Here is an 11,808-nt window from a genome sequence, read left to right as displayed (position 1 = left end):
GCCGCCGAGTGCGCGAGCCCCCTTCCCCACCCCAACGCCGCAGACACACAGGGCACGGTCCCCTTCCGGGAGGTGCTACCACACCCAGCCCTACGCCCCGTCTCCACCCGCTGCTGGGGCATGTGGGGTGGGCGGGTGAGCGGACTCCAGGAACCCTCGGAAGGGCGGGGGCAGAGGGAGGGGCACCTCTAGCCGTGCATTCGAAACAGCGCTCCTTGTTCTCGACGGTCCCCGCGCGGCTGTCTTATCGAACGCCATTTCCGGTTCCTTTTAAAGGCCCCACGCTGTGCGGCGCAGCGCTTGCGAGGAAGGTATAAAAGGGAGGGAGAGGGCGGGACCGAGAAGGAAGGAGGGAAAAAAAATAGCGGTAGAAGGGGCGGGGGAGGCGCAAAGGGCGCGCTCGCGCGTCACGTGACCGGGACGCGCCGTTCTTCCGTCGGCCATTTTAGGTGGTCCGCGGCGGCGCCATTAAAGCGAGGAGGAGGCAAGAGCGGCCGCCGCTGCTTCTTATTCTTTTTTAGTGCAGGCGAAGAGAGCCGGAGTGCGCGCAGCGCGAGAGTGGGAGGCGAGGGGGGCAGGCCAGGGAGAGGCGCAGGAGCCTTTGCAGCCACGCGCGTCTTGTCTGTCTTGTGTGCCTCGCGCGGTACAGCGAGCGCGCGGCAGCGGCGGGGATTACTTTGCTGCTAGTTTCGGTTCGCGGTAGCGGCGGGTGTAGTCTCTTCGGCAGCGGAGGCAGTAGCGCTATGTCGGAGGAGCAGTTCGGCGGGGACGGGGCGGCGGTGGCAACGGCGGCGGTAGGCGGCTCGGCGGGCGAGCAGGAGGGAGCCATGGTGGCAGCAGCGCAGGGGGCAGCGGCGGCGGCGGGAAGCGGAGCCGGGACTGGGGGCGGAACCGCGGCCGGTGGCACCGAAGGGGGCAGCGCCGAGTCGGAGGGGGCGAAGATCGATGCCAGTAAGAACGAGGAGGACGAAGGGTGAGTAAGGGGCGGCCGGGGATAGCCAGGCCCAAGTAGTCCCCCTCCCCCTCCCTATTCTCCGCCATTAGGCCTCGTTCCCGCTCTCCGCCCGCCCTCCAGGCCCCTGTGCAGCCTCCGCGCACAGTCCCCTTTTCTACGATGGGTTCCCCGGGATTTTCAGATTCTTCATCCCCTGCCTGTTTGTCGCCCCCTCCCCCATCACACACGTTTCCACCTTTAGCCGTCACCATGCTGCTCCCCGGTCCGCCCTCCTTCCCTCCCTTGCTCTGGATCTCCTCCCACCTACTTAGCCGCCAGGATTTTTTCCCGCCTGTCGAGGGGGTACCTTTTTTCTTTTTCCTGTCTCCTCCGTTCCCCGTTTCTTAAAGTCCCGGACATGAAAACACAGACAGACGCCAAAGCTTTTATGCCTGGATAACTGAGTTTTATTTGGTGCTTCTCCCAACATCCTGAGACGACGCGATTTTTTTTTTTTTTTTTAATAAGCACATGCTTTGGTGAACGTGTGGGGTGCCCACCTTTGCTCCTCCCGTTTCGGCTTCAGGCCTACTTTTTTTATTTTTCATTTTGGATAAGTTTCCCCTCGACCTCTTCGTTTTTCTACTATACACTATCGCACAACGGCTTACTTACATAGTCCCTACTTTTCAGCCTAGGGAACAAACTGGGCTAGGTGAAATTCCGCGGGTCGCCTGTTGGTACGTTGGTTTTGCTCCACGGGCTTTCGTTAAGTTTCTTGTTGGCGGGGCCTGCACTTGACTGGAGCTGTTCTACCTCCTACCTCTGGCTTGCTGGCTGCCCTTCCCCCACCGCCGAGTTATTCTAACCGCGCACCCTTTTCGCGCTCTCAGCTGTTGTGTTCCCCAATTGTTTGTACACATTGTACTCTTTATCTGTTTTACTTTTTCTGTGCCACATCCATTTTTTACAAAACCCGTTTTTCCCCACTTGGTGCCCAGGATCCTTTTTTGGTCTCTCTTGATTTCTCCTTCCCGCTCTTACCCACTGTTACAGGAGGCCCACCAGCCTTTTAAAAATGAACAAATCCTGTATTGTGCTATGGCATGACTATTTTTTTTTTTTGCAGATTTCTAAGTAGTAACTTGCTTCCTCCAATTGGAGCTGGTTGTATATATTACTTAAAGCTGCACTTAATACATTAAAATGCAGTATTTGGGAGCGGGAGCATAATACAGGAGTTAGCAGGAGGGACTAAATCAGGTTCTTTTTGGGTGTTACTCTTGTTCCCATTAATGATTACTGATCTTGGGGTAATGCTTCCATTCCTTTTTGTAGTGTGTGTGATTACCCCCCCCCCCCCCCCAGTGTAACAGAAGAAGGGTGTTGGAAGGTAAAAGCAATAAAATGTCGCTTTAGCCCAGTATTAGAAAACACGATTTCTTTTATTGGGAAAGAGCACAGATTTGGAGGGGGGAGAGAAAAGCACTTTGGAGCCTAGTACTTCATCTCAGTCCAGGCAGACTAAAACTAAAATTATGATTGGTTCAGCTGTTAAATGCTGATTGTTTTGACTTCGGGAGAGTGGAGGTGGGATGGGAAACTAGCTTTTCTTAATTAATCAATCTTTAATACATAGCTTAATTTAAGAAAGGAATATGTTAAATATTTGAAAACTTAAGCCTTTAATATTTTGGTTTTCGTTTTCTGAATTCTGTTCCTTGGACAGAGGCACCAAAATGATTAATTGTGTAACCTGCTGTTTGGGGCAGGCTTTCTGTTAGACCTGATTTTTCAAATCACAAAGCAGCTGCCTTTGTAGTTATCTACTGTTGAACTGAAGTGTAAATGAATTAAAAGTTTTTAACCCTAACAATGTCAAAAACTAAAACTAGAATTTTGATTGGTTGCTGTACCGGTTGTTAATTCCCTAGCCATTCAAACTCCTCCCCACGACACTCTGAAGCAGCGACGGCACAGCGGGAAGAATGGTAAAACTTTTAAATTTTATTTCTGTATTATAAAGGTTTCAGTAGTAGTCATAACTTGCAGAGGCTGTGTTTTGGTTGGTTGCCCATTGACTCCCCAGGAAATTCTAGACATTAGTACAGTAGGCTATCTTGTACCTGGGATATAAAACTGTTTTAGGCATCATGAATGATCTTTGGGCAAAACTGATGCCATTACATGGTTTTTGGTCTGTGGTAATGCATGTAATTGTGGTTTGGCCGATTAAAGCTTAATATAGTTAGTAATGGTATTTTTTTAACTGGGCAAGAAAAAATATTACTGTAATTTCAAATTTGATTTGTTTTTGTTAATGTTTTTGGAATTCTAAGTTTAATGCTAAATGTGACGGTTACGTGCTATAAAATCTTGTGTTTAAAATGTCTTGCATGTTATACTGAAATATTGTGGAGATGTCAAAAGCAAAACAATGTTTAAAGTAGTGTATGTGTATTATGCAAATATGTATGTTTTTTAAATCACCAACCATATTTGGAGATATAACTTTAATAAGAATTGGATATGTACTTTCAGAGGTGGGCTGATGTGGCTTGCCACTACAGCTCTTAAATCAGATTTTTTATTTTGTGTGATTTGGCTGGAATGTTAATTATAGTTGTTTGGTTGACATGTATTCACAGTTGCATGACTTCTCTTTGGAAGGCTGGTAGATTGACTGTTGTTTTCTTTATCACTCCCTTCCCCTAAATGTCAGTCTTTCTGCCTTTAGGATTATATTTTAGTTTTTAAGCGTTTGTATCCACCACCACTGGAGTTTAGAGGGCCAGTAATTTGCAGATATGTGTACAAGTTCTATCTTAAAAGCCCAGTTGGGATAACATTTAAATTTTACAGGAGCTGTGCTTATTACTGTATTGTCATCCACTGAAATCTGTCCAATTTCATATTGGAGATAAGCAGACTGAAGCAGTAGACTAAAGGGAAAAGGAAAAAATGAGTCAGTTTCACATACAGAACAAAAATGTTTCTGATGAAAATGATACCTTCTCTTTGGCACTGATCAATTTCGCTGCTATAGTGGGCAAACTAAGATTAAACTACTTGGCTTTTCTGCTGCATTACATATTTCAAATCTTATGTAAGCAATTATTTTCAGTAATTTGAAAGGACCATAAACTTAGATTTGAAGGTCACTGTTTTGATTCTTGTAAGAATTATACTTGCCCTGCTACCTATTACTATATGTATAACTCAACAAGCTTCTAAATGGCCTCTTAGGAAAAATGGGAAATTAAATGTTTATAGTTAATGAACATTTTAGATTCTGGCCAATTATCCACTGAAAAAAGGATTTTACTGAGGTTCATTTAAGTTTAGCAAGTTTACATTTAACAAATAGTGTTTCATTTTTAAAGTCTAATATTTGACTTTTTAAAATTACCCGGTCACCCAGTCTCAATCCTGTTACAGATATTTTTTTCTTTTTGAACAAAAAAAAGAATCTGAAGACCGTTAAACTTCTTTTTGGTGTCTGTGCACTTGGCAGCCTATCTGTTCTTTTCTCTCCCAGTTTGAGGGAAATTGAGCAGCAGTTTCATTATAGTCTCAATAGTGAGTATAAATAAGACTGCTTAGTAGATATAAAATCATCTAAATTTAATTTCTTAATCATTTCTGTGTGCATTTGGTCCTAAAAATGTTTAAAAAATCAATTTGTTGTAGACTTAAAGGATTTTAAAATTTTGAATATAAGAATAAACAGCTGTTTTTCAGAGAGCATTCTTGTTAATACCTAGTGAATGTTTCCTCAGCTTACTATGGTCCCTTAGAATAATTACTCATTTCCATAGTAAAATGCCTTTCTGAGTTCACCTCATTTTAATCTTTCCAACTTTAACATCTTTAGTTTTTTCTTAGAAGCATTTGCAGTGGAATTTCCCATTTTGATTTGGACCCATTATGTTCTCTACAGGGTTGCAGTTCTTTTAGGGTGGGTACTATAAAATTAGTGTCTGGCAAAATATACATGCCATGTAGCAAGCTACCTGAAGGTAATTTTTAAAACCTCACTATCAGTGGAAAACTACAATACTTTGTTAGCTTTCAGACAATTTTGCAAGATTGGATTGGGCAGGAAGCAAAATAGTCCCATTAAGTTATCATAGGACAACAATACTTTTCTAATAACAGGATACTTGATCTAGTCCTCTAATAGTGTGTAAGCTCAAGTGTGATTTTTCCTGTTTAGGAATTTAGTGAATTCTGCTGTAGGTTTTCTCCTGTCTAATTTTTAAGACATGGGACTACACGTGTTTTTATTTTAAATGTTTGAGATTTATAGTCTATACCCTACTGTTTCTGGGGCATTCTGAATATTGTTTGCTTTGTAAAACAAATACTTTGAGAGCAGTCTCGTGCCACCTTTACTGGCCTTTGATTCAGTAAAGTGGGTTTACTATAAAATTGAGGCCCTGAATAGATGGGTCTGAATTTTAAAAGCATTCTTTGGAACCTTTGACAGGTTTCCAGTGTTAAAATTGCAGAAATTGATGCCCCCAAATCTGAAAAATGATGATCCTATAAGGGAGGAGTATTAAATTCTCTCCATTTCAAATTCTTATCGCTTATGAAAGATACTAAAAAGATACTTATCGCTTATGAAAGATACTGCCCTTTTGGGTTTGGAATTGGTGAATATCTTTAAGTTTTTCAGTGCTGATTTTTAAGATAAATATACTTGCCTTAAGCCTTGTTTTTTTTCCCCTCAAGTCATGTGTCCTCTTCTATAAAGTAAGTGTATATTTACTGTGTACTTTTAGTATTGCCTGGGTATTCTGTCATCTGTAAGGCTGCCCTAATATAAGAAAGTTTTGAAATTACTGTGATTTATGGCCAACATGTAGGATGATTAGTTTTATTAGCCTTCAAGTGATACATGACTTGCTCGAAAGCATTTAAAACAGAATAGAATAATTTTTTTCCTATTCCACTTAAAGCTGTGCACCGCAAGTGTGTATGGGTTCACAAATGGAGTGAAACATAACTTCTCTTAGTCCAAGTTTTATTTCACTTTAGTTTTGCTTCAACGTTTTAGTAGATAGGGCACTGAAGTGGATGCTGGAAGCGTGGAATCTGTTTTCTGTTACTTCACTTCCAACAGTGTGGTCTCAGGTAATATAACATGTTTGTTACTTGGTTTGCTCATCCATGTGTTGGAAACAATGCTCACCAAAGGAAGATTGACTCCGTAGCCTGCTTTCATAGCTTGTGTGTATATATCCTGTGTCTTAATAGTTGATACTGCCAGTGGTTTACTCCTGTGGAGTAAAGGTAAGCATGTTTTAGTTTCTGGAGTATTATATTGTACCTTGGAGCTAGACATTTAAGACTATTTGGGGGTGGGTTGGGGGAGACTTGTATTACTGGCAGGGTTTGGCCAGTAATCAAGGTGACAGTTTTAAGTATGGGTCAAGTTCTATAAATTCCTATTTAGACTTGAAACTATCACAAAGCCCAAACAGCTAGGAAAAATTTCCCTCTAGTCTTATGAGAAAGATAGATGAAAAACTCTAAGCAAATACTCAACTCTCAGCAAATAGACTCGTAGACAAACAATGTCATAGAATGAATCTTCTATAATTTTTTCCATATACTATTAAAAAGTACATGATTTTAAAGCATTGCAAGATTCTGAAATTTCTAATAAAGGTAAAAGTTATTTTCTTAGTTTAGTGTTGATAATCTAAATTAATTTCCAACAGAAATCTTTATAGAATTGTGAAGGTGTAGTAATCTCAGTTAACCAGAACATTAACCTCTAGGTTAAGGAAACCCCATTCCTTAACCTCTAGGTAAATTAGAGTGTACCTTATAAAGCTGATTGAGAGTTTATTTTAAAAGTACAAGATGTCATTCCTTCCTTGGAATTAAATGAAGAAAAGGGTGATTTGGGGTTAACCATTTAAAAGTTCATTCAAAACCTGTCATATTTATTAGCTATTGTGATTTCAACTTAATTATCATTTTTTAGTCATTTAAGTTCATGTAGTATGAAGTAATGAGATTTAATATACTAGGCTAAAGGGATTAATTTTTTTTTATTGACTTGTAAAGCTATTCCAAAGATTGTTTTAAAAGTAAACTCATCCCTTTCATTATAGGTAACTAGTAACTTTAAAATAAATCTGCAATTTCTAAGGGAAAAAATCATTTATGTGTTGGTGGGATTTTGTTATACTTAATATCATTTTAGGATTTTAAAGGAATAATTACAATGATAAAATACCAGAAAATTTATTTAAATAAGAGTTAGTGGTGTACTTGAGTAACATTACTCTAAAAGTGACATGATTAGCCAGTCACGCTATGTACTTGAAATGTAAATCACATTTACATTGCATTGTATTTTTTAAACTGTCAGAACTTGTTATGAAACCACGTATGGAAGATTATGACTTGTTAGGAAGTGTGTAAAAGTTACAGAATTTTTTTTGGTCCGTATTCCAAGATTGGGAGGAACTGTAATGGTGCTTTTCATTTTACTTTGAGATGTTTCATGGTAAAGACTTGTTAGAGAAGTATCTTAAATAAAATACTGTTGGCTTTGGAGTGTTAAACCTAGTGACCTCAACGGTATAGAAAATAAGTTTTTTGGATGGGAAGAAAACAGTATTAAATCAGAACAGTTTCCACCAGCCAGCACTGCTCCTTATGTATTACCATTTATATTTTGAAATTATTCCTTAATTAAAATTACTGGTGATTATGTAGAGTGCAGATGAGTCACCAAGATATTGGAACTATATTTTAAGAGTTTTAGACAACCTAATTTCCAATTTATGTATTTTTTACATGGAATACTTAAAAATTTCTGGGTTAAGTCTGAAAATAACCTTAGGATCCATTTATATGAAATCCATTTTAGCCTTTTCCCCTTAATGTTGGAAACTTCATATAGCCCTTTCAGATTTTAAAAAATTCCACTAAGTAAATGCAAATATTGCTTTATTAAATTATATTTAGATTGTGCCCTATCACTTTTTAAATAACTTGTTTTTATTGAGCACTTAGGATGCATCAGACTGTTCTGTGCACTTTTAGTGTGTTTGTTCATTTAATCCTCACATATATATGATGTATGCTCTTAGTCTTTTTTTTTTTCTTTTACAGATGTGGAAACAATCTTGGAATTCCCCCCCCCCCCCCCTTAGGGTCATACAGTTAGTAAGTGGTGGAGGTAGGATTTAAACCCAGGCAGTTAGGCTTACTGCCTCTATAAATTTACTTGCTCTATCAGTATGTCCCACAAAGCGGCCTAAATTCCTAAATGACACTGCACAGCATTTAGATAAATTACATGCACTGGGTTATGTAACTATTCCTGTCATTTAATATATGGCGTAATATCAATATCTTAAAAGCAAAGAGATTTCAATTGTTGAGTAGGTGTTTTACATTTAGTAGCCTTTGGGCTGCTAAATAGCTTATAGGTAGGGTTAAAAAATTCAACTTTGTTAATAAAATACTGTAGATGAAGTCCTACGTTTTAATTGGAACTATGGATTCACTACAACTAAGTATTAAATTTTAAACTCATATTGCAGCATTAGGGGCCCACTTTTGTTGCTGCTTGTCTTCATAAGAACAAGTCTTATGATATAGTTTTAACTTGGCTGCTTAAGATTTTTCTGAAGTTCTGTCCCTACTTCATTTTAAAGTATTTGCACGTCTCTCTAGGAGTGATAGCAACTTGAAAGTTAGTCTTTGTATTCAGGGCAGCGGAGGTAATCTGGATGGACAATACTTATTATGCTTTAAGCAAGATACAATAATATATATAAAATTTAAATTGGTATCGTAAACCATCATAATTTGAGGGGGAGAGCATGTCAGAAGCTGAGGTTCTAGAGAGGCTAAAATCAGTTCCCATTTGTTCAGAATTACGATAACAGACCTTTTCTTACTATACTATACTGTTATATCTTGGTGTGCCTACTGAGTAAAGATGGAATGAAGTTAATACGTTCCATTTAGTAAAGATAGAATGGATTTGGTAGTTTGTGTTCATTGTAGTATTTTTACCTGTCTGGTTGTCCTGTAATACTGTCCTGCAGTATAAGAGCAGAAGAAAAAAGTGCTTCTTGGGGCTACCAAAATGGTAATGCATTTGCCTTAGAAGAGCCACTTGAGCTCTTGGTCAGAGACTTTACTTTTACACAGAATTACACAAAACGATTTCACCTTAAAATTTGGAGTAATATTTGGTCTTAAAGTGTCTTGGTGGTTTCTATTTACCGCTGGTCACTTTAAGCATTTTGAAGATTTAAATATTGCTGGTTAACTGAGGTTCTACTGTAAATAAATCATCTAGGGTAATTAGTGGATTGTGCTTCAGTGGATAATTCTTTTTGTTCACTGAATTGTTTACATGATTACCTTTGTCTTTAAGGACTCTTAGCACATCAAAAACTTGGTTTACAACTTATGAGACTCAGAATTTTCCGTTTTATGTGCTAAGAGTTTTGTTGATGAGAACTGTGACACAGAAAGGAGCTTCAGCATAGACATGCTGTTGCTCTGATCAGTGGAGACTGCATAGCCACGTTAACAAGTATAATGAAGATTTGGAAGAGAAATGTGGAGCTAAAATTCTTTTTTGCTGTTGCCAGTTTTTAACATGTAAGTTAAGAAAGACACATTTGTCTTTTTGGCAAGTCAAAGGAATCAGCTGCTTGCTCACTATATCGTAATTATGCAGGTGCAGCAGTGATAGAGCAAACCTTTTCAGAACTGGACTAGGGTATTCTTAATATGTGGTCATGTAGGAAGAATGACATTTTCATATACTGCCCCATAAATTAGTGCAGTTTGGAAAAGGTATTGATGTGGATACTTAAGGCAAAGTTTGATTATTTTATTTTTTTAGCATTTTAATTTTCCTTTTTGTCTTTACAGGAAAATGTTTATAGGAGGCCTTAGCTGGGACACTACAAAGAAAGATCTGAAGGACTACTTCTCCAAATTTGGTGAAGTTGTAGACTGCACTCTGAAGTTAGATCCTATCACAGGGCGATCAAGGGGTTTTGGCTTTGTGCTATTTAAAGAGTCGGAGAGTGTAGATAAGGTAGTGTGTTAACGTATTCTGATCTGTTAATATAAACTATGTGGATAATTTGATAAAATTAATTTGCCCATTATTTATAATTTCACATTTTGCAATAATAGGAAGGGATACAGTTCCTGCCAGTATGTTTTAATGAAGAGTCCGATTCAAGAATTGTTTACTATGCCAAGTATACTTTAATAAAAAATTAAAAATATGCCCAAGTATTAAAAAATGGTTTACTGAAGACCTTCTGTGTGTCAGGCTCCACTAAATGTCAATTAACTTTTAAAATACTGAGATTTAAAGATGCCTGATTAAAAAGATGTGCTGTGACAAGTTCACAGAAATACAGAGCTTGAAATGTGCTAGGCAACAAACTTTTAGTCATCATTTTAGTCTTGGGCTAAGGGAACGTAGCAGTCATGTTTATATTGCTGATAGTTAAAGGTGTGATATTTTCTAGTTACTGATAAAATTTTTGTCTCTCCCTATTCTAATCGACCTTCATGTTTAGACAATGGTGTATATTAGCTGCTGTTACATCACCACAGTTCGGCAGTTTAATCTTAAGCCAGTCAACATATGCCTACCATTAGCTATATTTAACTATAATTATTTTTAACTAAGTTAACAGTCTCTGAATTTTAGTTAAGATACACATATTTAAAATGAAAAACTTCGATTTCCTTAGGTCATGGATCAGAAAGAACATAAATTGAATGGGAAGGTGATTGATCCTAAAAGGGCCAAAGCCATGAAAACAAAAGAGCCTGTTAAAAAAATTTTTGTTGGTGGCCTTTCTCCAGATACACCTGAAGAGAAAATAAGAGAGTACTTTGGTGGTTTTGGTGAGGTATGTGATAATGTTTTGAACCATCCCCTCTACCCCACCCCCCATAATTTGTGAGACTATAATTGTCACATTAAGGGTTTTTAGCAGTTTTGAAGTTTGGGCAGGTTATGTGATTATTTTTGCAATAATGATACTGTATAAATATTTTATTAGCAGATCTTTGAGGATTAGATGACTACATTTTTCTCATTTATTGAGGAACTATAGGCACAGGGTACACGAAGATGAAATAGACATTCTTATCTTGAGGGATTTACCAGATTAAGAGAAGAAATAAAAATACAAACAACATGAAGAAATCCAGGATTGGAGTACCTGAGATAGAGAAGAAAATGGTTCAGTTGAGAATAAGAAAGGAATGAAGAATAGGGTACCAAAATACCTTCTCAGTTTAAACACATAATATGTGCAAGTTTTATGAGGCTAATTACAGCCTTAGTGAAATAGTGAGAGAGAAGTTCCTTTTATGAATTAATGATTTAAAGCTAAGATGGGAAATTTGTGGCCTTGGGCCCCAGATACAGCATATAGACGTCTGTCACTTGATTCAAACAATGCGTGTTTTATTAGTATTTGGGAATTGAGATGTTTCCCTCAATAATCTGGATGTCTAGCTTTTCTCTGATATTTGTAAGAGCAAGCAACATTGGAACTGCTTTCTTGCATGGCAGTAGCTGTCTATGATGAGTAGTAGCTTCCACCTTGGGGTGGTCATACACTCGCCAGTTTTCAGGGGCCTTCATGAACTCCCCATTTTTCTCCCAAATGCAGTTACTTTTGTTTTTCTTAAAATTGACTGTTTCCTTCTGCTTGATTTTGGTGGACATTTGAGTTTGTGACCCTTGAATTAGGTAGCAAATAGTACTCTGTGAAGCTTGCTTTTACTATAAACAGGTTTGAAGAAATTTTAGGTGGAGTGGATATTCTAATTTGAAGAATTCTTTTAAA

General features: G+C 38.4%; 1 protein-coding gene across 6 annotated transcripts in view; it reads left to right on the top strand.

Moving 5' to 3' along the window:
• The first annotated feature begins 423 nt into the window (after positions 1 to 423).
• HNRNPD (heterogeneous nuclear ribonucleoprotein D) overlaps positions 424 to 11,808 on the top strand; it is a 15,692-nt gene continuing 4,307 nt past the window's right edge. For 2 of the 6 annotated variants that reach the window (XR_012493557.2, XM_019731360.3), the window contains exons 1-4: positions 425 to 973; positions 2,869 to 2,925; positions 9,857 to 10,025; positions 10,699 to 10,860. Coding sequence is in view for 4 of the 6 variants with exons in the window: in XM_019731360.3 (XP_019586919.2) it covers positions 744 to 973; positions 2,869 to 2,925; positions 9,857 to 10,025; positions 10,699 to 10,860 (618 nt within the window). In the remaining 2 variants the exon portion in view is untranslated. Of the gene's footprint in view, positions 974 to 2,868; positions 2,926 to 9,856; positions 10,026 to 10,698; positions 10,861 to 11,808 lie in introns of all 6 variants that reach the window. The other 4 variants (XR_002137338.3, XM_019731362.3, XM_019731361.3 and 1 more) reach the window with 4 other exon arrangements.

Source organism: Rhinolophus sinicus, chromosome 1 (assembly GCF_057876585.1).
Source record: "Rhinolophus sinicus isolate RSI-liver-muscle chromosome 1, RSI-T2T, whole genome shotgun sequence".
In the NCBI taxonomy this organism is placed as follows: domain Eukaryota; kingdom Metazoa; phylum Chordata; class Mammalia; order Chiroptera; family Rhinolophidae; genus Rhinolophus; species Rhinolophus sinicus.
The sequence above is the reverse complement of the archived record's forward strand: the minus strand, read 5'-3'. Positions and strand labels throughout refer to the sequence as shown.